We start from the raw sequence: 27626 nt of genomic DNA on the forward strand, positions 1-27626 counted from the left end.
GCTCTGACTTATAAAGTTAGTGCATGACTTCCCACCATTGAAAAACCTGTGCATGTCTGGGGAAACCAAGAATCAGGCAACACACACACTGGCAGTGACTGTAATAATAGACAGCAGCTTCCTCTGCCCCAGAGCAAATTTCATGTGATATCCGAACATTAGCTCTTTGGAGGTGAAACGAATTCTTTCCCTAAGACATGTAGTAGCTACCCGAAATGCCCCATCGCAGTAATCCTGAAGAGCCTGGCAAGTCACAAACATATGAATCATTCCAGCAGCCACTCTTGGGACAGGTAGTTTTACCTGAACCCATAACTGATCCCCATTTAGTAATTCACTCAGGGGTATAATATACCCTACAAAGAGTTTTAAATTGTTGTAGTTTGAGGCTAGTTGAGTGAACCGAGCTATCAACTGTTTCAAAGGCGCTGTAAATTTCTGAAGGTAAAATCTCACATTCCAGTTCTTTACTACACTAGCTGCTAACAGTGGGATATCATCTTGCCAGCCTTCTGAAAGCACTCTAAGTTGTACTAATTAGAGACTGCCAATTTGCTTTATACAAAGATATCAAGAGATCGTGGCTAACGGGGGAGTGTTTGGAAATTACTACAATGCATAAAATCTCGTAGCTAGTGATATTCAAAAAAGAATATTGAAGGAGATCGTAAATACCTTGCAACCCAGCAAACATGCAAAATCCACCAGTCATATAGTTGCCCAAGTGTTTCTACCCCTAGCCTCTGCCAGATTCTACAACCAGAGTTGTGAATTACAGCTGGAAATGCTGGGTTGTCCCATTATCATGGATCAGCTACATAGAGAACGCCCCCGATATTTCCTACCAAATATAAATAATATCTTGTATAATCTTAAATTTTACCTGTTTTTAATAGTTGGGGTCATTCAATCTATACTGGAAGAGCCTGCATCAAGTGCCAGGCAATAGCCCAAGATAGACGGGTCGGGCTCTGTTACAGTCAGCAAATTACGCAGACGTGGCCCAAAAGAATAGTTTGAAATCTGGAAGCTAATGACCGCCCTGCCTAAATAGCAGCTTCATATAGGATATGGCACACCTAGCGTGTTTATAACCCAATATGAAGCTGCCAAGCACGGCATCCAGACGTTTAAAAAAAAGTTCAGTCCCCTAAGTGGAATTGACCGAAATAGACATAGCAATATTGGCAACACATTCATCTTAATAATGTTACATCTGCCAGTGATGCTTAGCAGCAGCCTATTCCAGAATCAAAGCTTACTAGTAATTGAAAGCAGCATATGTCCATAATTTAAGCTTACAATTTGGTCTACCTGCACGCTTAAATTAACCCCTTCAATAGACAGCGGAGGAGACTACCCCGGGTATTGATGTATCTGGCTTAAAGTTCAGCAGCAGTTGGGTTTTAGCTATATTTAACTTGTATCCTGAAAAAGTACCAAATCTATCAGCCTCTCCTTTAATATGGTCTAATGCTGCCGCTGGATGCGTGGTGCATACTGCAACATCATTGGTATATGCCGTTATTTTAAGCTCTAGCCTGCCCGACGACCATGGCTGAATGTTACGGTTCTTCTGTAGAACTTGCAGATACAGCTCCAAGTAGAGCGCAAACAGAAGGGGAGATAATGGGCACCCCTGATCTGTACCCCAATGGATCTTAAATGGAGAAGAGGCAACACCAGCATAAACCAACCTGGCGCAAGGAGCTGAATATAAGAACTGCACCCATTTGCAAAACAGATCGCATATCCCAAATGCATGCATTGTACACCACAAGCATTCCCACACTACCCTATCAAAAGCCTTCTAGGCATCCAATAGTATCATACCTAGTTGCTTACCTTTCCTTCCAGCCACGTCAAACGCAGTGATTGCCGTGTTAATGTATGTGGTTGTCTCCCTGCCAAGCACAAACTTGTGCTGCTGTCTAGAGACCCGATCCGGCAGAGCAGGGGCAAGACAGGAAGCTACAATCTTGACAAAAACCTTTGCATCAGCGTTAATTAATTAAATAGATCTGTATGACCCCTGTCTTCAGGTGGCTTACCCTTCTTAAGGAACATCAAAATATTAGCCATATTACAAGATGTCAGTATGTTACCACTTTCATCTATATGTTGGATTATATTAAGAAAAGGTGAAATAATAAGGTCTCTGAATACCTTATAGATTTCTAGAGGGATAGCATCCTCCCCAGCGGTCTTACCCGAGGGCAGAGCCGCTAAGGCATTTCAATTTCCCCCACAGATATAGCCGCCTGTAATGTCGCATAGGTTCTCATTAGTTGTGAAGAAAAGGGGGGGAAATTATAGGGATAGGTGCTAACAGAATATCACCAAAATATTTCTTTAACAATAGATAGAAAATACGGTGCTCCCGAACGGAGGGTCCTCCCAGCACCTCCAGTGTTTCTCCAATAGGAAAAACCAAACTGATTCAAAAGGCCAGGGCACTCTTATGAAATAAGATAATAGTCTGTACAGTTAGGTTCTTGGTCTTTGGAAAATCAATATATAATCCAAACAGAGTTAAAGTTCAGTGTCTTTATTCTTGTGCGAGGTTTTCATACATGTTCATCACATCAGAAAGATTCCATATGTGGTCATCACAACAACAGCCAACACATGTTTTGTCTCCTAGAAATTAATCTCATTGACTTCCTCAGGGCAAAATATAAGTAAGGTGTTAACATGAATAGATGGCTTATCCTAATCAAGTAAAACTCAGTAATTTCTCGGAGACGAAACACGTGTTGGCTGTTGGATGTTGTTGTGATAACCACATATGGAATCATATGGAATCTTTCTGATGTGATGAACATGTATGAAAACCTCGCACAAGAATAAAGACACTGAACTTTAACTCTGTTTGGATTATATATTGATTTTCCGAAGACCAAGAACCTAACTGTATAGGTTCTCATTATCCTAATAATACTACTGGATTTGGGCGGCAGAATCACCTGTACTGCAGGGGACTGAGTCCGATCCCGCACCACTTGACACCCGTTGGCCTAATCCGGGTTTGTTCCGGCTAACTAGCAGTGCCTCATCTCCACCCAAGAGGAGGGATGATTGGGGCAACCGGGCACATGATGTAAATGACTCCTCAGGCGAATCGTGGTCACTCAGATGTCATTCGTTTCTCTCAGCTACCTTAGTCTCACATATGCAAGGACAATCAGAGGCAGAGAATGGTTCAGTAAGGTTTTATTGAAGTAACTGCATCATAGATAATAAGGCATGTATTGCAATAACTAGGACGATGAAGCACAATAAGATTAAAATTGTGACAAGGAGAGTAAAACACAAGAGCTACCATATTGTCACTAGAGTTTGTAGGGATATTTCCTGCCTAGGCTATGTTAGAGCATAGAAGGTTAAGCTATAATTCTGCCCTTCAGGTTCCCCCTGGGAAGACATCATCCCTCATACCTGAGCAAGAGGCCTGTAGTCTACATAAGCAGCTGTAGCGAAGCAATCTACATACAGTTGTGGTCATCTTGCTGGAATCTCTCTCTAACGTACATGGATCAAAGTAGTGTTTTTATAAGAAAACAGCTGATGTTCCAAGAAAGGATCGCCACGTAAGAGTGTGTATGTTTCTGTGAATATTAGAGACAAAGTGTACTACTTTTGCCGGCAACCTATCTTACTGCAGCCTTGAAAAAAAGCACAGAGTGAAAGAAATGTCTTGTTTAAGAACATAGTGCTGACCTATGCGAAGAACAGCTAGATAGAGAAAATAAAACAAGACCGCAAATGTGGCTACTGTTAAAATAATATAACAAAGCTAAAATAAAACCTATCTAGGTTAAAGTGCACAGCGGCAGGCCTAGGTTGCTAAAATAACGTGTATGAAACTATAGCTAAAATGGCTACACAACAGTAACGCTATGGCATCGAGGTCATCAAAACAGGGCATTCTGCATGCTTGTATGTATGCCTCAAGACCCTTAAGGTTAATGTGTTGTGGTTAGTAACGCAGCTCTTAATAGAATACCGCAAACTGATTTGTAATAGCCTGTGGGAGGGTATGTAGTGCTCCATCACTCCCTCTTTTACGCTGAAATAAACTTTTGGCTTTTCTATCTGCTATCTGATGTGCCAAGACCCTGCCCACTCCCCATATTCATATTGGAACAATTTATTCCTATGATAGCTGGCTGCAGCCTTCTCTTTCAAGGATCGCCAGAGTTGAGCTCTTCTGTTGATTAAGTGAGCATTTTAAACCTGTTTCTCTGAGTTCTTGCTCTTTATTGTTTATCTATATGAAGACATGCCCTGCCCTTCTTGTGACTATTGACTCTGTCTATTTGTTTACGTTGGATTTTGGTAAATCTACTATGGACCGACAATTGAAGCTTCACCTGCCTATAGATTCCTCAAGGCAAACGGGGCTCAAGTGTTCGAACAGGAGCCATCCAGGCTTAAGATCATAAAGGACGGATGTACGAGGATCTGCTTTACTGAACATGATGCGCAACAGGTCGTAACTGGCATGAAGGGCTTAGCCTCACAGAAATTACTATGCTAGTGCCTTTTTAGTCCATTCTTTTAGTATGCATTGCTAATCAAGTTTGAATGTCTTTCTTTCTTATTAGATGTTTTTTCTTGGCTGTCCCTATGATATTGTTTTTCTTTTCTTCTTTGTTTGTTTTAGGGTGTTGGGTGTTTTTGCCGGGATGTGTTGGGGTTGGGGGGGCGGCTCATAGGATGTCTGTTCCTTCTGTGATAGTTGCAGGATGGTTAGGACCCTGTCAAGTGGACACGGGGGAGAGGGTTATGAGGGGAGTGGGTTAGGAGGGCATTGGATGGACACCAGGTGGAGATGTTTTGGGTAGACTTGGTATAGATGGGTTGGTGGTAAAGAGGGGGACAAAAAGTCAGAGAAGTCAACTGGTTAGGAACCAGCTCTCTAAGCCATATGCGTACCAATATTGGGCTCGGCAAGAATAGGTGCTTATTTTGCCAATTATGGTGAATCATTTCAGTAGCTAAATTAAAGGCTATGTTCTGTAATGTTTCGGGCCTCAACTCGGGGGGTAAATGACAGTTGGTACAGGAGGAAATTAAAATGTCCAATCCTCAATTGCTTTCCCTAACCAAGACTCATCTAGCTTATAACGATTGCTGCCTGTTCGACTCACTGGGGTATAATTTGGTTATTAGTACATCACAAACTGCTGCTATATGGGGTGGCTATTTTGATAGCTAAGAACGTAAACTATGCGGTGCGGAAGACTGCTGCAAACCTCATAGGAAAATGGCTATTGCTCAGATGATTATGTATGGGTAGGAATGGGTGGTATGTGCTGTGTAGTGCCCTAATGTAGATGAACCAGAAATTATAGATATGCTAAGCTGCGAGCTCTTGGATTGGCATGTGGAACTGCTTTTGATGGGGGATTTTAATTGCATAATGAGCTACAGTATAGACTCAACCAATCATCCTGCCTCCCCTGGTATGGTTAAAACAAGGGCATCTATCCAGGAACTAGCCCGGTTACATGGCCTGGTAGATACCTGGTGAATTGTCCACCGGGTGCTCCATGCTTTACATATGACTCCTTTCCGCATAAGCAGTACTGCAGAATTGATATGTTGTTTATTAAACCTCATTTATTGCAGGCCATTGAGATTAGGATTGGCCTGAAGGTCTCGTCCGATCACAATCCTATCCTTTTCTTCTTGAATGTAGGCTTGGCAAAGGGGAACTGGCGGCAGTTTACTTTTCCTCGTCATCCTCTGTTAAACCCTGAATATTGTAAGTTAATGTCTGAAGCTTTTCAGGAGTTTTTGCATGTAATTGCTGGCACAGCCTTTCCACCGGTCGAATGGGATACTATGAAGGCTTTAATCAGAGTCATAATAACACAGTTTATTTTCCATAGTACAAAGGATATGCATGACGGCAAAAAAGAGCTTGGCCAGAGCGTTTACCATTTGGAACTTCTGCATACTCAGACAATAAAAGATGTATTCTTTCACATACCCTTGGATCTAAAAATAGCTCTGAATTGAAGTAGCTGGTGGCCACACTCAGTCCTTACCTTTGGGCTCAAATGAGCTTCCAGAATATTTGCCAAGTGCATGGCACCATTCGCAGACCACCTCTGGAAATCGGGTCATAAGGTATAGTCAGGGCTACAGGAATTATGGGATGCTGTTTCAGCATGCTTAAGTCTTTTCTGCTTTTGCCACATAATCTTCTGCATAATTTGCAAATTTTAACAAAAAATGTGTTTCTAGAAAAGGAGACAAATGGGTAATTTGATTATTGCATAAAAATCACGAAAATAATGATGGCTTCACATCTAGGGTAGACTTTAATGGAAAATACTGGAGCAGTTTTGTCCTTCCTTGTGCTTAGATCAGACTTCCACAGGTGGAAGGTTGAGGAATTTACATTCAAGAACTCTGCAAGTGTCTGTGGTCCATGCAAGACAAAAAGTTAAATATCAATGTGCTGGAATTAAGAGCAGTCAAAAAAGCTCTTCAGTCATTCTTAGTGAGAATTTCCCATTCCTCAGTACTGAACAGGTTGGACAATACTATGTCAGTGTTTCATGCTAACAAACGGGGAGAACAAGATGCCACATTTTAACAACAGAAGCTCAAGAATTCTGAAACTGAGCTTCAAAGTATTGTATCTCCATAATGGTAGAACAATGCCAGCAGATCCACGAAAGGGTGCACAAAATCATTCCTAAAGCTTGGCCTTTTGCTAAACAAGCCCTAGTCTCATCTCCAGCCCATGAATTTCACCCAATTCCATGGTGGAGCTTTGAATACCAGAAAGGTCACAGCCTTTCTCCCAGAACAGAGGATCATGCATTTTTAGGCCACTCAAATCAAATTTGAAAATTGGTCTCCTTTTAAAATCCATCACTAGGCATGATGATATCCTGCATTCTAAATCAAGGAGGGACCGGGAGGTTATATGGTCCAGTGTACAGTCTCCCAATGATCATATAACATACAAAGGTACACTGTTCCACACGTGCTCAAGATAGCCTAGGGCACCTGGGGTGTCAGGAGCAAGAACCCTCAAGCATCACAATGGATGACTGGCATCATCATCGGGAATTGCTCCTCGCCAGGCCGGCGCTGCAACGCCTGACGGGCTCCCCTTAAAAAGGGGGGCACTCAGCCGTACTGTTCTGATGGTGACTTGTAGATTCGACCTAATCAGACAGATGTGCCTATATTCAGGCACCAGCATGCGCACGGAGAGAATAGAATGGAATATTAAAATTGGTTATTCATCCCAAAAATATTTCATCACTTTAATCAATACACTAGGATGAAGACCAAGATTAAAATCAAGAGGAAAGTAATAAACTGAGTGTTGATGCTCAATTACTTTCAAAGAGCAACAAACTGTAGGGGACTATAATTATAATAGTCCCCTTAAATCAGGGTCGACATGTTTCGCGTTGGACGGTCCTCACGGATCCAATGACGCTTCATCAGGACCAATAGAAAAAAAAATGTTAATCAGTTCTTCTCCGATTCAAAAAAGGAAGGTGACGAAAAAAAAAATCTATATATATACCGGTCACTTACATTTCAAGTCAACTGGTGTACGTCACTGTCAGGTCGCCCTAGGGGACAGAGAAGGGTTAATTAAACAAAAATATATACATACACCTAATTATACCTCTTAATATGAGTATCAAGGTATAGGTGTGCTATCCTCATAAGGTGGGTCAGATAGTCATTAATATAGAAAACAGGCTTACCATCCCCCAATCAGGAAAGGGTTCCTTGAGAGGCACGTTGCGGGGACTTGGAAACACACTGCATATTGGTAAACATAAGTCATCAACAAAAATTGGATCTATCATGTACATAGATATATGCGTCGTGCGAGTGGTGCGAAACGCTCTATTGATAATGCACAAATTCAGTTAAACCCATAGGTGCCACACACAGCAAAATGGATAACAGAAGTAGTTAATGCGTCGAAATACATTAATGGATCACATTAAATCAAGTCTTCCATTCGAGTTAATCAAAACCAGTGAAACACCAAAAGTGCCACACAAGGAAAGTGGGTGTCGAAAAAGAGTAACAACAATGGTGTGCTTGAATAGATAAAAACTGGTGTCTCTCCGTAGTAGTGACAGTAAGATAAAGTCACTCGCAAACTGAAGGAGCACTACAACGAGCGGTATTACAAGAATGTAAAGTCGAGCAGGGCGATGTTATTTAGCGGCGTGTCGACACTCGTAAATTGAGCCGTCTCATCACACAATGTTACTCACGTTTTTTCTCCAGGTCCGTCACTGGGGACCTACCCTCCGAAACGGCGTTTCGCACAAGTGAGAGGCGGGCGCCGTCGGAGTTCTTAAAAAAGACGCTATGAACCCGGAAACCAATCTGTTTACACGGGTCACCTGCATCTATGGCCGTGAAAGGGAAAAAAAGGAAAAAAGGACTCCAGAAACCAGAAGCGAAGTAGACATTGAAAAAGGACTAAAAGTATAGTCCATTAGAAGCATCACAAACTGCCCAGTACAGAGCCTGATACAGTTAACAAATGAGTGTCTCCTTCACAAAATACCGGTGCATATTCTCATATTAGGGATGACTTCCAAGAACTAAAAATTAGAGTTCTAAAAAGGGGGAAAGAGTTCTCAAGTCTGCAATATTAGAGACTGGATATCAGCTGAATTTAAATTACCAGCAAAGGATGCTAATTGGATGATGTGAGCCTTTCATAATACGCTTAAAGGCCAATTCATGCCAGTGAAGTCCAAGGTATATCGTCGTTCAGACCATGTGAACTAGTGCCTAATTTAAAAACCCATCTTTGTTCAATTCTGAAAAGATGACCAGTGTCGTATGGGCGGACTTTAGGTGCCTCTATTACCACCCACCACATGTCATTTGGCGTATGTTTTGCCTACAGAAAGTGCTCACTAAGTTTTGTAGTGATTCTGTTACAGCGAATGTTACTCCTGTGTTCGTTGATACGGGTCTTGACCGGTCTTGATGTCATACCAATGTAACGTAAATCACAGGGACATGTGATCATATAGACACAGTTCCTGGTGTTACAATTGGTATGTTTCTTGAGGTGCCAGGTCCCGATGGGATCTAAATTTAATGATGTGAAAGGTTTTGTAAGGGCACAGACATTACAATTACCGCAAGGGTGGTGACCTTTAACAGGAGGGAGATCCCATAACGTTTTTTGCGTTGGGACATCCAACGCAGGTTGTGGACGGGTATGAATTACCATGTCCTTAATATTTGCCGTGCGTTTGAATGCAAAAAGAGGTTTGGAGATATTATAACCACTGCTGGTCAGAATAGGCCATCGTTTATTGATCAATCTCTTAATAGAGTTGGATAAGGGAGTGAAAGTGGATACACACGTTATCCTGGCTTGAGGGTTCTTGTCAATGTTCATCAATAATGCTTCCCTATTGTTATTCCTGGCCCTTTTACGTGCTTGATTAATTATTCTTGAAGGGTAATGTCGTTCCAAGAGTTTCTCCTGAAGAGAGTCAGCCTGATGGTTAAATTCATAGGAAGAACTACAGTTCCGTCTTAGCCGTAGGAATTGTCCTACCGGTAGATTATCTCGTAGAGCTTTAGGATGATGACTTTCATATAACAAAAGTGAATTACGATCAGTGGGTTTGTGATAAACCGTGGTGCTCAATTTACCATTGTCAATTGAAATCATTAGGTCTAAAAAGGGTAATTGAGTGGCAGATACAGTTGTTGTGAATTTCAAGAAAGGGTCAAGTGTGTTAATCCATGCCGTAAAATGTTCAGTCATGGACAACAGCCCTTGCCAGATAATTAAAATATCGTCGATGTAACGTCGACACAATGTTATGTGATCCTGGTAAATATTCAGAGGAGAAAGAATAAACTTCTTTTCGAAATCATACATGTACAAACAGGCTAGGCTAGGGGCAAAAGTGCTCCCCATTGATGTCCCTCGGATTTGGTGGTAGAACAACTCCCACACTCCCAGAGGCCTTACATTTAATGATAACAGATCTTAAGGTGAATCTAAATACGGTGAAAGGGGGTGAATTTGTAGATCAAGAGTTGGCTGTTCAAAACGTAAATATGGGCAGTACAGCTACTCGCTGTCCTGAGATAACTGATAAAAGAAATAGTTTATATTGAAGAACTGGGGTGCGGTCAGGGGGAATACCCAGGGAAAAGGTATGTTTACTGAAATCCTCTAAGGAGGAGGAAGACTGTCAGTCTGAGACCCAAATAAATTAAATTTCTCCCCCCCTCCCATAAATCTGCGATGTATCTGCTACACTCTGAAAAGCTGGCCACTAAAAGGCAAAAGAAAAAGCAACGGAAAGCAAGGAATAAAAAAAGGGACGTTGTAATGGGCCCTTCTTCTTTAAAGATGAGCTCCTCTCTCCCTCTAGATATAAGTTATGTGATGCAAATGTCTCATGACTTGAGTATCAACAATAATAGCAGCCCAACGGCCAACAAGTTGTTCCAACTATTCAATACACAAAAGGGGGGGGGGATACTTACCTAGACCATATGGATTCAAATGAATCCAAATTTACAGTGGAGCATGAACCAAATAAGGACAGACAGGATCTGATAAACCTAAAGGGAATAGATCCTGCAAACCAGGTACCTCAAAATATCAAACCATGCCAAAGGGAGCCCAAAACCAAATTAAGTATTACTCCAGAGATTCGTAGGAGGTCTTTTGAAGAAGAAGGCGGCATAGGTATCACAGTTACAAATCCCGAAAATGCCAAACAAGAGGCTCAAATGACTCAGCTCCACGCTGAAAAAGGAAGTGGGCCTGCCATTAGACAGTTGGAAGTGGTAAGACCAGGGGAAAAGGAAACGCTGGAACTTCCCAGACACACTCTGAGATAGAGCCCTTAAACAGATCAGATATGAGACTAAATGTATCAAATCTGGGACGGCCGGTCAGAAGCTTTTCGCCATGGTTCCAGAAAATGAAACATAAAGGAATAGCTCTAGTGGGAGAACAGGATGACTCTATAAGAAGTCCAAATAACAGTCCTCCCACTGATTGTAAACAATTGATTCTGGAACCACAATACCAGTCTAGGGGCCCATTTGATATCTTAAACCAAGGGAATATATTAAAACTCCTACATGTTATTCCAGCCCTAAAAGATATAGAATCTACTGATATTGTCGCTATAGAATTCCTGCCAGGGGTAAAGAGCAACGAAGGTGAAACTAACAAATCAACCCTGGTTACCTGGAAGTCATCACAAGTGGTTAAAAGAGTCATAAAAGAAAAAAGTTATTTCTCAAAATGGGGATTTAGATTTAGTGTACCCCAACAAATAGATTACCCTGACCCTTTAGAGGCCAAAAATATTAAAAATCAAAAAGCTTAAATCAATCTTTTTCAGTCCTTAGATCTGCAATTGGGAATCAATGCATTGATGATCAGTATACAGGGCACAAAGAATCCTATGCTCACCCTTTACAGGAACTAGATCTAGGGTGGCTGTGGGCAGCACTCCACAAAGACAATCAGTGACTTACAATTATCCCGACACGCTCTGGGTTGGTAACTCCCTATGACAAACCTCTCCAAGTATTCTCCGCGAATATAAACTGGATTAGATCAAACATCCAGCAAAAAGATCTTACTCGTCTATTAAATAAATAAATTTCAAATTATTTTTTTTGCAGGAGACTTGGGCTACCAACCCATTTACAATTGACGGACTTATGGGCTTGTCCCCCCAGCAATTAGGAAAAAAAGACTTAGCCACCTGAGGGGGGCTTAGCAATCTTTATTTCAACTGGATTAAATATATCATGCACACGGGTATTTGAGGAAAATTAAGACTTTTTGATAGTAAAATTAGATGGATGGAACAAGGAGCTTACGAGCTCACTTTTGCTAATTAACGTCTCTATCCATCCTGATGCACGCCCTAGAAAACACATATCCTCTAAATTGATAGACATAATATTAACTGGCTATCAGGATCTAGGATCCCCGTAGTTTTTAGCAGCTGTGGACTTCAATATGAAACTATTAAATCCCTTTGAAAGGGATGCCCACACTATGCTGCAAGATCAGCAGTGGGCAGTGCCGCAGCAGTCCCTGGGGGCTTTAGAGCTAGGTAAACCTGACACCAAGGCACTTTGCTTAGTAAGAGACCTTGAGGACCTTGGAATCAGGCTCCTAAATGTGAGGTTTCCACAAGATACTCCGCCGGCGGCCACCTGTTATGTCAATGGAACTCAAGCAACACTTGACTTGTAGCCTCCTTGTCCTATTTTCTTTATATTCCAAACTCTTGGAGGGGTGCTATAATTCATCCAATATTTAAAGGAGGCAGCAGATTTCATTCCGAAAATTATTGACTGATTATGCTAACGGACGTATAGGCGAAATACTATGTTGTCTCTTATTGGAGCATCTTTGCGCATAGGCAACTGAGAACAATATTATTCCTCCAAATCAGACTGGTTTTGCAAAGGGTCCCGGAATGGCTACAAACATTTTAACTCTTTCCATTGCCATTGACAAATGCAAACAGAAAAATCAACCTTTGTATCTGTGTTTTGTAGACTTCAAATCAGCTTTTGATTTGATACAGCAAAGTCTTTTATGGGAAAAGCTAGCTGCCTGGGGTATACCAGAGAAATTATTAAAGGCCATTCAGCAGTCATATACAGATACATGGAATAGAGTAAAGATGGAGGACAGTTCTTTCCTTCCAAGGAAAATTGAAACAAAACAAGGACTGAAACAGGGGGGTGTACTGGCTCCATATGTTTTTAATCTCTTTTTTTTAAATCAGATCTGACTCTTAAGCTCAATAAGGTGAACGCACATTCCCCTAAGGTTGGGGACATGTCCATTTCCAATCTGTTATACGCTGATGATGTAGTACTCTTAAGCCAAACTAAAGTAGGTTTACATCGGCTTATCGTAAATGTAATTGAATATGCTGAGCAGAATGGAATGAAAATCAATCAGAAAAAAATTCAAAGTGGTGAAAGTCAGTAAAAAAACCTTTAGCGTTGATAAATGGTACACACAAGGGGGAGTATTAGAACAAGTCAATAATTGTAAATACCTGGGTGTACTATTTGATAAACGGGGATTCCTTTCTCCCTCAGAAGCAGAATTTACATAGGAAAGAAAATGTTCTACTGCTTGCCTTTGGCACTCTGAAAAAGTCGCTAAATGGCGCTAGCTATTGCCCCCTCCTACAAGGTATTGCGACAAAACTAAATTTGACTATAGGGTACAATAGTGAAGCCCAGCGAGGACAAGATGTTGCTATTCTAAATGGAACAGTTGGAAATGTATTTAGGTCTGTATTCCAACTACCAGGATACACTGCACAAGCTCAAATTAGGCTGGAGTTTGGGTATTTAAACCAAAATATTGCTAGGAAATGCAGCTACAATAAAACCTACGGTTAACAAATTAAAATCATCTCTGCCAGGCACTCTGGAAGGATCAGTTCGAATCCTACAACCAAATCCAGACAGTATTTAGATCAGGCCCTAGAAGACTTGGAGGTACGGGAACTACGGGATTCAAACCTCTCCTACTGCACCTTTAAAACAAAATCTTAAACCGAATAGCGAAGAAGAGATCAGTACTAATGGATAAGAGCATGGTAGCAACCAGGTCGCACCCATGGATGGTTATTAACGAGTAAAAAAAATTGAAATGCCAGCCGTATCTGGAGGCTGGGTGGTCAAAAGCTGATAAGGATCTTTTTATCAAACACCGATTTGGCCTTATTCCTGAAGACGCCCACCTACCCCATGGGAACGTACTGCAGCAGCTTTCCAGTATAGGCTCTGTGGGTGTGAAGTGGAAGACATTACTCATCTGATCTGTATCTGTAATGGTCTGCTGAATGAGCATAAGACTCTACTAAAAAAGCCTTCAGTACAGTCTTCAATCAGAGGGGAATACGGTCCTGTAGAGAGGCGTTGATAGCGGACTATACTTCAACGCCAGATTTATAAAGTTTATGCGTTTGATAGTTAAACAGTTAAACAATTATCACATATTCATTAATCATAAATATAATACATGCTTGCTGGTCTATAAATCATTGCCGTTTTTTAAGTTCCCCTGTTCAGAATCCATGGAAGTATTTTTGCTTTTTTGAGTACTAATTTAACTATAAATAATTGTATAATTTAATATTTAAATTTTTTAAGGTAGAATGATCTTAAAAACATTTAGTATTTTTAAGATACCTTATAACACACATAGAGTTGCACTACAAGATGAGGGGAGTGAGAATGTGATATACCCAATTGAAATACTTATATGGGTGTGATTATAACGTATTCACTCCTATCTAAGAGGTTTTTGTTAGTAATGACAATTAATATATATTTATGAAATGCAATTGAAGAAATCTCGGCTAGTTATATTGAATGTATATGTTAAAATTAATAATTGGAGTGAGCATGTATGATGTATTGGTATTAATTAACTATGCATTTAAATAAATAAGCAAACTTGTAAAGGAATTTTAATTGTAGTCTGATGTATTTAACTGATATGTAAGATGCACAATAGTTATGGTTTTAGTGAACTGAAACAATAAAATTAAATCAGTCAATCCGAAGCTCTCTTTCCATACCTTAGAGATAGGAATATGGTTTTTGACATCACTCTTGAAAGACAAACAAGGCAGATATCTACAATGCTGAAATGAGCTGCTTATGAGATTTTCTGGTCCTCTTCCTAAAACCCTTTCTACTTAAGTTACCTATTGTGAACTAGATACCTTTTCCCCGCCACTTCATAATTGTTTCCATTGTACTTAACCATAATGTAAGTAGTGTAGATAAATCTTTAAATTGACTCCCTCTCAAATGGTTATCTGGATTGTAATGCTCTTGCCAGAAATGTGCATGCTCACTATTTAATCGCCTTCAAAACCATTGTTTTCTTAACGCTTGGAGAGCATCAGCACAAAGAGGATTCTTGGGTTGGTGTGCGCTATACAAATGTCATCTCTGCAATGAACAGTGGTTTGGCTGTGATTGCAATATCTGCAACTTTAGAACTTTTACTCCTTTAGACCATCAAAGACAAAAATCTAAAATCCTATTTAAAAAAAAGCTAAACTTCATAGTTGACTTAAGAGACCTACTTCCATCGGAGCTTTCAAGCAGTCAGTCTGACCTCTGAACTGGAAATATACCTGTTGACACCTGTTAAGACCTTGACAAGGGAGGAGGGGTGCTGGATGGAGGAGATTGTCTGCAGCTTCCAAGGCTGCTGATCTTCTGTTTCCTTTTTAGGTAATTATTCTAACTTCGGTATTCGTGAGAGTCCCATTTCATTTTTTGGTAGCAAAGAAGAGCAAAGATCACTGTACTGTACTGTACTGCAATCAAACTGAATGTAATTTTTCCTGTATTGCACAAGAGATGTAAAAATGTTCAGGGCATCTTTTGCTTTTCTCTGCTCCTTTTTCGTGGTGTTAAAGCAGTTAAAATTTGTATTGCATATTTGAGCAAGGGTTGGTATTGAAGAGCAGCTTTAAGGTTAAAGAGTAGTTGTTAACAAACCTTCTTGAATACGCTTGTGCGGGGCACGACTAGAGGTGATAGCCTATTCCCCACGCCTCTGTGTTCAGTGGCTATCACCACCCCTTCCAAACCATCCATACTCATTTGTTAGTGTAATGGCATACTTCTTAATGTACCTTGACCAGTGCAAAAAGAAGCCATGAAGTACTATGTTCCTTCTATATGGCCACTGTTTTCTTGTCCCTCTTTTCTAGGGAATTTCAGTCCGCTTTTGTCAGGATGCTCTCAATACGGCATTTTGTAAGTGACAATGAAAATAAGTGGTGTAATGTGGTAATCACAGGCATCAGTACACCAGGACCAAAGTGACAATAGGAGGAGGAATTCCAGTGCTCATAGGTCCTTGATATTAACTGTGCTGACCCTTTGAAATATTTGCATGTCTACTGAGAGGCAGACTTTTGTGCCTTAGATGAGAAGGAATAGAAGGGGGCGCAATAGCTTCACATTCCCATGTGATATCATCTTATCGTCAACTTTTACAATTCAAATTTTTTCACAAAGTATACTGCAACTCAGACTCTGAGAAATCAATTAGCATCACGGCTTGAGATGTAAAATGATGATAGGCACAGAAACACAATATGGCACTGTTCTATCTTAAAGAAATACTGGAGGAGAGATACAGGAAGGCATGTTATTGCGGGTCACAAATTGTCAATTGTAAGGATCGTAGATGGTTTAGAAGGGTCAATTAATTCATGTATGTTGATAGCATTTGTAAAATGTAGCAGCCAAGCACATTATTGAGTTTAATTGGAGCTCAGATAAAACTCCACCTGCTCGGCACCCCCTCCACAAATTGCTTAGAGAAATATACTACTCTGCAACCGAGCTGAAGTAACCTTATATAAAAAGTATGCACAAAAATTGGAAAAAGTCAGGGCCATTGATGGCAGCACTCCCATGGAGTATTACCATATTTGTGTTTTTAGTTTGACTAATAATTAGTTTGAAACCCCTTAATACTACAAAATGACTTATTATTAAGTAAGTTGCTGTAATTTTCTATATGCATAAAAACCAATAAGAATTATAAAACAAATAGTGGTATTTGGCCTTCTCTGTCGTAGGCAAGATATAAGGTGACTTCAGGAAGTCAGAGCTTGCCTGGCTCCTGAGTGGGCACTTTCTTGGAGCGCAGGCATAGTTCCTTATTTTGGGGCTCCAGACGCCCAATTCAAGTAAGGTTGTAGTCCTATGAAAACCTTTAGAGGTCCGGGATGCAGTTTTGACCTCCTTGACTACCAGCAGATTTCCAATATGGTGTTGTCAGCCACTGAAAGTCGGTAGAACATTACACCTCTATTGTCTGTGTACTTTCAATATGGCTCTGGTTCACGTTCTGCAAAGGTGTCCATTCCGGAAAATAGGCAGATCCGGTGTATTCAACTTGCCTTGCTCAAGATTGACCCATTAGAGGGGGATCCTAATCACTCAAAAGGGTACAGTGGGGGAACTAAGTACTGCCAAGAACTAATTAATCTACTGCCAGGGGACTGTGCATAGAGGAATGACAGGGAGGTCGCACCAATGGATGCACCATGGTTTTAGACTGTAGAAGGCCTATTAAGGAAACATCTATGGCCTTAGTGCTTATTTCATGCCTCCCGGGTGATGTGAAATAAGTAGTTACCATTGGCAGCTTTCATGCTTTTGTTGTTTTTAAATTATATGCTGGGAATATGCTAAATTGTCCTCTGTGTAGAGGATATTGTGTGGTGCCTGAATCTAAAATGTGTTTATTCCTTCAGAGTATTTAATCCTGTGTGTAGTTTGACGTTTCCTGGACATAATAATGCACAAGGCTGGACTTGGTAGTTTGTCACGCCCCTCTGAAGAGCCAGGAAATGTTATAGCTTCCACCTTGTGATCTTTACTTTGTAGGGAGGCTAGTGTTTCATCATAGGCTTCCTAGTAGTCAGATTATATAGTTTGAGAAGAGTTATGAGTTTGAGCCTGGGGTCTGTCATGCATGGAGTATGCAGAGTAGGACTTGCATAAAGACTAGTCTTGTCTGTATCTCTTGCTTCCAACCCAAATTTGGCTTTTTGCAAAGATTAGTAGACCACCTTGTAGCACGTCAAATGCTATCAATGGTATAGGGTGGGGATATATCCTCTCTATGGTATTTGGTAAGGATATAGGCTGATTCTGATTGTTTGAGGCAGATAACTGGTTCTGAATGCCATCAAAGATTTTTAGCAATTAGAAGTACTAGTGAGGGCAAAAGAAAAATGTGATCTTGGAACAGTAGATGTTTATCAAGCGGTAATCTGGCTTTATTTTTTTCTTGTAGCCATCAAGGCAGATGCAAAGCCCGTAGAGGCCAAGAAGGCAACAATGACTGCCAAATCAGGTAAGCTCTGAAACAATTTAGAGAATTCCATGCATGGTTACCCCCTGACTTTTTGCCTTTTGTGATGCCAGTTATGATTGAAAGTGTGCTGGGACCCTGCTAACCAGGCCTCAGCACCAGTGTACTTTCCCTAAACTGTACATTTGTTCCCGCAATAGGCACACCCCTGGCACACAGATAAGTCCTTGTAAATGGTACCCCTGGTACCAAGGGCCCTGTGGCCAGGGAAGGTCCCTAAGGACTGCAGCATGTCTTATGCCACACTGGAGACCCCTCACTCAGCACATGCACACTGCTTCACAGCTTGTGTGTGCTGGTGGGGAGAAAATTACTAAGTCGACATGGCACTCCCCTAAGGGTGCCGTGCCCACCTCTCACTGCCTGTGGCATAGGTAAGTCACCCCTCTAGCAGGCCTTACAGCCCTAAGGCAGGGTGCACTATACCACAGGTGAGGGCCTAGCTGCATGAGCACTATGCCCCTACAGTGTCTTAGCAAAATCTTAGACATTGTTAAGTGCAGGGTAGCCATGAAGAGTATATGGTCTGGGAGTTGGTCAAATAAGACTCCAGAGTTCCATAATGGCTACACTGAAATCTGGGAAGTTTGGTGTCAAACTTCTCAGCACAATAAATGCACACTGATACCAGTGTGGGATTTATTGTAAAATACACCCAGGCCGACTCATAGGGCTAGGCTGACCAGTTTCTGCCAGCCTGCCCCAACCAGACGAGTTTCTGGCCACATGGGGTGAGTGTCACTCTGTTGCCAGGAACAAAGCCTGTACTGGGTGGAGGTGCTTCTCACCTCCCCCTGCAGGAACTGTAACACCTGGCGGTGAGCCTCAAAGGCTCATGCCTTTTGTTACAGCACCCCTGGGCATCCTAGCTAGTGAAGATACCCGTCCCTCCGGCCACTGCCCCTACTTTTGGAGGCAAAGCTGGAGGAGATAATGAGGAAAACAAGGAGGAGTCACCCACCAGTCAGGACAGCCCCTAAGGTGTCCTGAGCAGAGGTGACCCCTGCCTTTAGAAATCCTCCATCTTGAGTTTGGAGGATTCCCCCAATAGGAATAGGGATGTGCCCCCCTCTCCGCAGGGAGGAGGCACAAATAGGGTGTAACCACCCTCAAGGGCAGTAGCAATTGGCTGCTGCCCCCCTGAGCTAAACACCCCCCTAAATTTAGTATTTTAGTATTGAGAAGTCTTGAGACTGGCTGCGGAGTCACCACCACTCGTCGTCCTCGAAGTCATCTGGACATTCAGGTACAAAAAAGAAGTCATCAAAGAAGGCCAGGCATTCTTTAACTTCACCCTGTCGCTTGGACAATACAATGCGGGAAGAGTGTCGACAATCTAGGCTTTCATTCACAGAGCCTACTTCTGTTCCACTCAGCGCCTCCCCATCTTTCTGGGAGCCAGAGCGACCCCTGCCCAACTAAAAGAATTTTATGAGGCCATGTGCCTCATTTTTGGCCAATCCAACTTAACTTTGGGGCCTGGGAAGTCGGATGGGGGGGGGGCCCTTTGGGTTCCGTGGCTCTGGCAACCGAGAATCCCTCTGGCTCTGCGCCAGCACCGGCTGCACCACTGAGACCTTCCCCAGCGCCAGCGAAGTCGTCGAAGCTGCCAATGTCAGTTGGGCCCACAATCAATGTCAACCCGATCCTCGACAACCCGGAGCCGGAACGGCATCGGCCAACGTGGCTTCTATCTTCAGTGGGACATAGCCGCCCCAAGTTGGATTCAGCCCCTTTTTTCTATGGGTATGAATGCGAGGAAGGGTTGGAGAGGTCACTGGACCCTTACGAATACCAGCAAGAAGACACAAACATGGACTGGGCTCCGGAATTGGGCAAGGCCAGTTATCTTGATACCTCCCCAGACAAGGACGGGAATGCTGTCTCCAACCGTGGCTAAGGCGGAGGGAGCTTCTTACTCCATGGTGGTCAGTAGGGCAGCCAAACTGCCTACATTTGTGGTCAGGACTAATCTCCTGACAGAGGTGCTTTAATCTGGGGCGTCTGCTTCAGAGCCTCTCCTTCCATTAAGACCTCACTGATGTCCTTCTGAGTACCTGGTCCAAACCCAGCACAGGGGCTCCTGTTAATAGGGCAGTTGTTCTCTGCCATCTCCTGCTCCGAACAAGCCTAATTTCCTGACCGAACACCCCACGCCTGAGAGCTTGGTCATTCAAGCATCTTCGTCATCTGGCACATTCCCTTCTGCTCCCCTGGAAAGAGAATCAAAAAGGCTGGATCATCTTGGGAAGAAGATGTTTTCTTCCTCCAGTCTGGCATTGTGGTCAGTGAACACCGTATGCCTTTTGGGCTGTCATGCCCACTCCTTGCAGGACACAGTTGCAGAAGTACTGCTGCAGATCCCGGAGGAGGCCCATGCAATTGTCTCCCAGGCTGGTGCCGATGGGAGGAACGCGGCCAAGTTCACCATTCGATGTGGGCTGGACACGACCGACTCTCTAGGTAGATCAGTTGCGTCGACAGTGGTATTAAGATGCCACACCTTGTTGAGAACTTCTGTTTTTTCGGGGTATGTCCAGCAGACCCTCAAGGACATGCCCTTTAATGGCTCTCATCCCATCGGAGATTTAAGGACTCCTGGGCTGCGGCTCTGTCCTTTGGACTTTCCACTGCCCCTTGTCCACAACAGTCTGCCTTTCACCCCTTTTGTGGCCACGGGAGGGGTTCTCTGCTGCGTCCCATACCCAACCACCATGCCACGCATGCCATTCAGCCTCTTTGTGGCTGGGGACACAGAATCCCACAGGCTGGTGGGACAGGGAACCAGAGGTCTGCCCAGCCCACCCCCGCTACAGCCTCCAAACCTTTCTAATCCACCCCCCCCCCCCCCAGTTGGCAGCAGGATATGTCATCACCTGCCCCACTGGGAATCCATCACGACGGAAAGATTGGTTTTGCCGATCGTCCGAAGGGGCTACTCCCTCCCCTTTGAGACTTCCCCCCTCCAGCCATGCCTCCATCTTTTGGCCAAATGATGGAGGATCCCTTGGCACTTCTCCGCTAGGAAGTTGCGACTCTCTTGGCCATGGGCCATAGAGAGGGTTCCTGTACCTGAAGTAGGCTGTGGTTGTTATTTCCCGCTACTTTCTGGTGCCCAAAAAGGACAAGGGCATACATCCTATACTCAACCTCAGGGCCCTTCATTTCTTCCTAAGGAAGGAGAAGGTCAAATTGCTCACCTTGGCTTGGGTCCTTTCTGCCTTGGACCCAGGAGACTGGATGGTGGCATTGGATTTGCAAAACGCTTATTTTCAGATCCCCATCTTGTCTGCCCACAGGCGTTGCCTATGAATCGTGGTAGGTCACACACACTTTCAGTTTACTCTGCTCCCCTTTGGCCTTACCAGCGCCCCTCGTGTGTTCACAAAAGTGATGGCGGTGGTTGCAGCTCATCTGCACAGGTCGGGAATTTCAGTCTTCCGCCTACCTCGGTGACTGGCTGTTGAAGGCAGACACGCCCCAGAAAGTCGCCTCCCACCTTCAAACTACGACAAACCTCCTGTACATGCTGGGGTTCACTGTAAACATGCCGAAGTCATACCTGACCCCCTCTCAGACGCTCCCTTTCATCAGAGCTGTTCTGGACACAGCGCAGTTTTGGGCATATCCTTCCAATCAGTGAGTCCGGGATATTCAGGCTATGATTCCAATGCTTCAACCTCTATCCTGGTGTTAGACATGAGGTCTCTAGTTGGCAGAGGTATTCACCCTTGTCCAAGTAGGGACCACAATCCTAGTCAGGGTAAGTCACACACAATCCAAATTATCCTGTGCCCACCCTCTGGTAGCTTGGCACTGAGCAGTCAGGCTTAACTTAGAAGACAAATGTGTAAAGTATTTGTGCAATAAATCATGCAATAACACAGTGAAAATACCACAAAAATACACTACACAGCTTAAGAAATTATAAGATATTTATCTGAGTAATTTAAGGTCAAAACGATCAAGATTTGACAAGCACAATTTGAAATATCACTTTTGCAATGATAAGAGTCTTAATTCTTTAGAAATCATTAAATGTCTCTTATGTGCACAAAGTACCTGGTATGCGTCAAAATTACATGCACAAAGACCGCAGAGGAGGAGATGCGTGGAAAAAGGAAGATGTGTGTCAGATTTCCTGATGCGCACAGACAATGCAAGGGCTTTGCGTCGATTTCCGGCACACAGTCTTGGATCCTCATTTTGATGCAGGGTCTTTTTATGCCCAGGAACATTGCATGGAAATCCTGGCTGTGTGGAGCTATGTCGACAGGTGCTATGTCGAGCCAGTATGGCGATGTGTCTGAGTTTTTGTCGCACAGCAGGCGCTGCATCAATTCCTCACACAGGAAGACGGTCTGTGTCGTTCCAGCTCAGTGATGTTTTGATCCGGTATGGCTGTGCGTCGAAGTTCCGGTCGCTACGGAGGCGCTGCTTCGAACTCTACTCAGACGGTCAGGCTGCGTCGTTCCGGTTCGGCGATGTGGCAATTCTTTCACCGCTGGGCAAGCTGTGCTTTGATTCCGGCAGGCTGTTCGTTGATTTTCTCTGCACAAGGAGTTTTCTTGAAGAGGAGAAGTCTTTTTAGCCCTGAGACTTGAGGAACAGGAGGCAAACTGAGTATCCTGTGTTTGTAGTTGTCCGGGTGAAATGCACAAGGGATTTGTCAACTAGCCCAACTCAGACATGGATTGGAGACAGGCTGTAAGGCACAGATGGATTTTAAGTGCAGAGAAATGCTCACTTTCTAAAAGTGGCATTTCTAAAATAGTAATATAAAATGCAATCCCACCAATAAGCAGGGTTTTGTATTACCATTTTGGCCATACTAAACGTGACCTATTTACCCCTTTCTGATCAGAATCTACCACTCAAACAGTATATGAGGGTATCCCTAATGTTAGCCTATTAAAGGAGTAGGCCTCACAGTAGTGGAAAACGAATTTAGGAGTTTTCCACTACCAGGACATCTAAAACACATAGGTAAATGCCCTGCCTTTTACCTACACAGCACTCTGCCCTTTGGGTTACCTAGGGCTTACCTTAGGGGTGACTTATATGTAGAAAAAGGGGAGTTTAAGGATTGGCAAGTACTTTTAAATGCCAAGTCGAAGTGGCAGTGAAACTGCACACACAGGCATTGCAATGGCAGGCCTGAGACATGGTTAAGGAGCTAGTTATGTGGCTGGCACAACCAGTGATGCAGGCCCACTTGTAGCATTCAATCTAAAGCCCCCTGGGCACATGTAGTGCACTTTACTAGGGACCTACAAGTAGATTTAATATGCCAATTAGGTATGAACCAACGTCACCATGTTTTAACCCCTTTGATGCCAGGCCTTTTCCCTCTCAGGTGCCAGGCCTGATTTTTGGCTATTTGGGGCAGTTCGCGCTTAGGCCTTCATAACTTTTTGTCCACATAAGCAATCCACGACAAATTTTCATCCTTTTGTTCCAACCTTCTAGGGATTCTAGAGGTACCCAGAGTTTGTGGGTTCACCTGAAGGAGACCAAGAAATTAGCCAAAATACAGCAAAAGTTTCATTTTGTTTAAAAAAATAAATAAAATGGGAAACAGGGCCTGCAAAAGAAGGCTTGTGGTTTTTCACTGATAATGGCATCAACAAAGGGTTTGCAGTGCTAAAATCAACATCTTCCCATCTTTCAGGAACAGGCAGACTTTATTCACAAGACCACATTTTTCAAAACAATTTTGGCATTTTACTGGGACATACCCCATTTTTACTATTTTTGTGTGCTTTTAGCCTCCGCCCTGTTAGTGACAGAAATGGGTGTGAAACCAGTGCTGGAGCCCGGAAAGCTAAACATTTCTGAAAAGTAGACAACATTCTGAATTCAGCAAGGGGTCATTTGTGTAGATCCTACAAGGTTTTTCGTACAGGAAATAACAGATAAAATACAATAAATAATGAAATTGAGGTGAAAAAAACAGCCATTTCTCTCCACGTTTCACTCTAACTTTTTCCTGCAATGTCAGATTTTTGAAAGGTTGTGGGGATATATAGGGCTTGTAGGTTCATCAAGAGCCCTAGGTACCCGGAGCTAATAAATAAGCTGCACCTTGCAATGGGTTTTCATTCTATACCGGGTATACAGCAATTAATTTGCTGGAAATATAAAGAGTGAAAAATAGGTATCAAGAAAACCTTTGTATTTCTAAAAGGGGCACAAGATAAAGGGGGTTATTCCAACTTTGGAGGAAGTGGTAATCCGTCCCAAAAGTGACGGTAAAGTGACGGATATACCACCAGCCGTATTACAAGTCCATTATATCCTATGGAACTCGTAATACGGCTGGTGGTAAATCCGTCACATTTGGGACGGATTACCACCTCCTCCAAAGTTGGAATAACCCCCAAAGTGTTGAGAAACAGCGGTTATTTGCACATCTCTGAATTCTGGGGTCCATATACCAGCATGTGAATTACAGGGCATTTCTCAAATAGACGTCTTTTTTACACACTGTCTTACATTTGGAAGGAAAAAACTTAGAGAAAGACAAGGGGCAATAACACTTGTTCTGAAAACTGATGTGTTGTTTGGAAAGTGCCTAGCTGTGGATTTTGATCTCTAGCTGAACCGGCTTCTAGGGAAACCTACCAAACCTGTGTATTTTTAAAAACTAGACTCCTAGGGGAATCCGGAATGGGGTGACTTGTGGGGGCTCCCACCAGGTTATTTTACCCAGAATCCTTTGCAAAACTCAAAAGTTGGCCAAAAAAAACCAAACTTTTTCCTCACATTTCAGTGACAGTTCTGGAATCTGAGAGGAGCCATAAATTCCACCTACGTTCCCCCAAGTCTCCCAATAAAAATGGTACCTCACTTGTGTGGGTAGGGTTAGTGCCCGCAAAAGGAAATGCCCCAAAACACTATCTGGACACATCAAAATTATCAAATACAAAACTACCAGTTTTTTTTTTGGGGGGGGGGAGGAGGAACCGGCACCTGTGTTTTTGGTCCTGGGCTCAGCAGCCATACAGGGAAACCTACCAAACCACACATAATTTCCTCTCCTTTTATGCCTCTCTCGCTCCCTCCACAAGATAGGAGGAGAAATGCTTTTTTCCACCTCGGAGGGGTAGGCCTCGGATGAGGTCTGTGTGCGCTGACCTCATCAGATGCCATGGGGGACCAGAGGCGGGCAGGGGTGGAAGGGAAAGCAATTCCCCTTTCATCCCTGCCCAGGGGAGACAGGTGCAAGGCCCCTGGGGGGAGCGCTAGCACTTCCCCCGAGGGCCCCTACCTGGACGAAACGGTTAGGTCCTGGGCACCCGAGCGGTGCTGCCAAGGACGTTACTGTTCCGTCCAGGGCACCCAAGGTGTTAAGGGAGAGAGCATATGCACTTTAGCACTGATTAGCAGTGGTAAAGTGCGCAGAGTCCTAAAACCAGTACAAACAGTGTCAGAAAAGTGGGGGGTGGCAGGCAAATAGTCGGGGGATGACCACTTTAAGGCTGTCAGGTCTAACACTGGGTTTCGGTGAGAATGACTCTGAGGCTGCTGGGTCTCATGTCATCCTGCTAGTGACACATGCCAGAAGGCATATGCGGCCCCCTTCAGTGGGACCTGAAGTACCAGTGGGCACAGCATCAGGGGAATCTCTCTGACATGGTCCATATCTTGAAGGGGACTGCAAAAGATCTACAGTGGTGGCTTTTGAATCAGGATTGATTCAATGTTAGATCCCTTTCCCTTCCTCAACCAGAATTTACAATAGTGGCAGACGCGTCACTTCTGGAATGGGGCGGCCACATGGGAGAGGCGGCGATCAGAGGCCTTTCATCTCCCTTCAATCTGCTGGAGCTCTGGGCGATCAGACTTGCGTTGAAATCATTCCTTCCTACTATTGCCATGTGGTACTGCAACAAGCAGGGTGGTGTGATGTCCTGGACCCTTTGTGAAGAGGCACTGCGCCTCTGGACATGGCTGGCACATCAGAGCATTTCTCTGGTGGTTCAGCATTTGGCATGCTCTCTGAACGCCAGAGCAGACGAACTCAGCCGTCGATGCATAGTTGATCACGAATAGCGTTTCTATTCACAAGACCTCTTTCAGCAGTGGGGAGAGCCTTGGTTAGATCTGTTCACCTATGCAGAGAGCATGCAATGTCTGCAGTTTTGCGAGTTGGAATTTCCAAGGCGGTTCTCGCTCAGCAGCGTTTTTAGTCTCGAGTGGAGCTCCGGCCTCCTGTATGCCTTTCCGCCAATACCACTTCTTCCCAGAGTTCTAAAGAAGATCAAGAACTACCGGACCGGGCATGGAGAGTAATGTATCCAGAGCTATTGAGCATGTCTACAGATCCTCCAATCAGACTGCCCCTTCAGGAGGATCTTCTGTCGCAGCAGCAGGGAAGGATTCTTCACCCGTCAAGTCTCCGCCTTCTTGCGTGGAGATTGAGCAGCGGCAGTTGACGGCTTTTGACCTTCCACCCGAAGCCTGCGATGTTATCTTGGCAGCCAGGGGTACCTCCACCAAAACCATATATGCCTGTTGGCTTACATTTGTGGCATGGTGCAAGGACAAGTCCGTTGATTCTCTCTCTGCCCCTCTTTCTGAGGTCCTTTTGTTCATTTTTTCCTTAGCGTGTCAGGGTTCTGCCTGGGGCAGTCTTAAAGGCTACTTATCGGCTATCTCAGGTTTTCTTACATTGTCAGATCTACCTTCACTTTTCAAATCCCCTGTTATGGGGAGATTCTTCAAAGGTCTTACTCATTTGTATCCTCCCACTCTATTTATTATGCCTCAGTGGGACCACAATCTTGTCCTCACTTACCTAATGTGTGCTCCATTTGAGCCATTACACAATTGTCCCCTGCGGCTCCTTACCCTCAGGACTGTCTTTCTGGTGGCTATCACCTCTTCTCACAGAGTGAGTGAGCTTCAGGCTCTTTCTTCAAAGCCTCCATTTTTGTCTGTTCATCCTGACAAGTCAGTGCTACGCACAAGGGCCTCCTTCCTTCCCAAGGTTGTCACACCTTTTCACCTGGGCCAGTCCATCACGTTGCCTACTTTTTACGCACCCCCACACCCATCTCTTGAGGAGGAGAGACTCCATTACCTGGATCCAAAAATAGCGTTGGTGTTCTATCTTAATCCCACTAAAGATTTCTGGGTGGACGATCCACTCTTTGGGTATGTGAGTGCGAACAAAGGGAGGACAGTGCAGAAGCGTACTACCTCACAATGGGTTCTTCTCTATCAAAAAGTGCTACACTTTGGCAAAGAAGCAACCTCAGGAGGGTTGACGTGCTCTCTCAGCAAGGGCAACTGCTGCTACCACAGCATTAGCATGCGGAGTTCCTGTTCTGGACAACTGTCAGGCAGCAACGTGGGCGTCCTTGTAAACGTTTACTAAACATTACTGCCTAGCCAAGGTCCACTGAGACGGCTACTTAGGTTGTTTGGTCCTGCAGGACTTTCTAGTAAGATTTTGGTTTGCAGCCCTCTTCTGAGGATGGTGTTGCTTGGGTATCTATTCTTAGGTAAGGAATCTGCAACTAGAAGTCTCTATCAGATGAACAATTTACTTTCCTCCAGTAACGATTGATCTGATAGAGACATATTCTAGTTGTAGATTCCTTACCAACCCACCCATCCTCCCCGCTTGCGAACTCATTTCTAGGGACAGGGA

At 43.6% G+C, this 27626-nt stretch overlaps 1 protein-coding gene across 36 annotated transcripts in view; it reads left to right on the plus strand.

Annotated features, from left to right (window-relative positions):
• MAP4 (microtubule associated protein 4) overlaps nt 1–27626 on the plus strand; it is a 1914856-nt gene that overhangs the window by 1590191 nt on the left and 297039 nt on the right. For all 36 annotated transcript variants that reach the window (XM_069210826.1, XM_069210834.1, XM_069210837.1 and 33 more), the window contains one exon: nt 17891–17950. In XM_069210826.1, the coding sequence (XP_069066927.1) occupies nt 17891–17950 (60 nt within the window). The remainder of the gene's footprint in view (nt 1–17890; nt 17951–27626) is intronic.

Source organism: Pleurodeles waltl, chromosome 10, assembly GCF_031143425.1.
Source record: "Pleurodeles waltl isolate 20211129_DDA chromosome 10, aPleWal1.hap1.20221129, whole genome shotgun sequence".
In the NCBI taxonomy this organism is placed as follows: Eukaryota; Metazoa; Chordata; class Amphibia; order Caudata; family Salamandridae; genus Pleurodeles; species Pleurodeles waltl.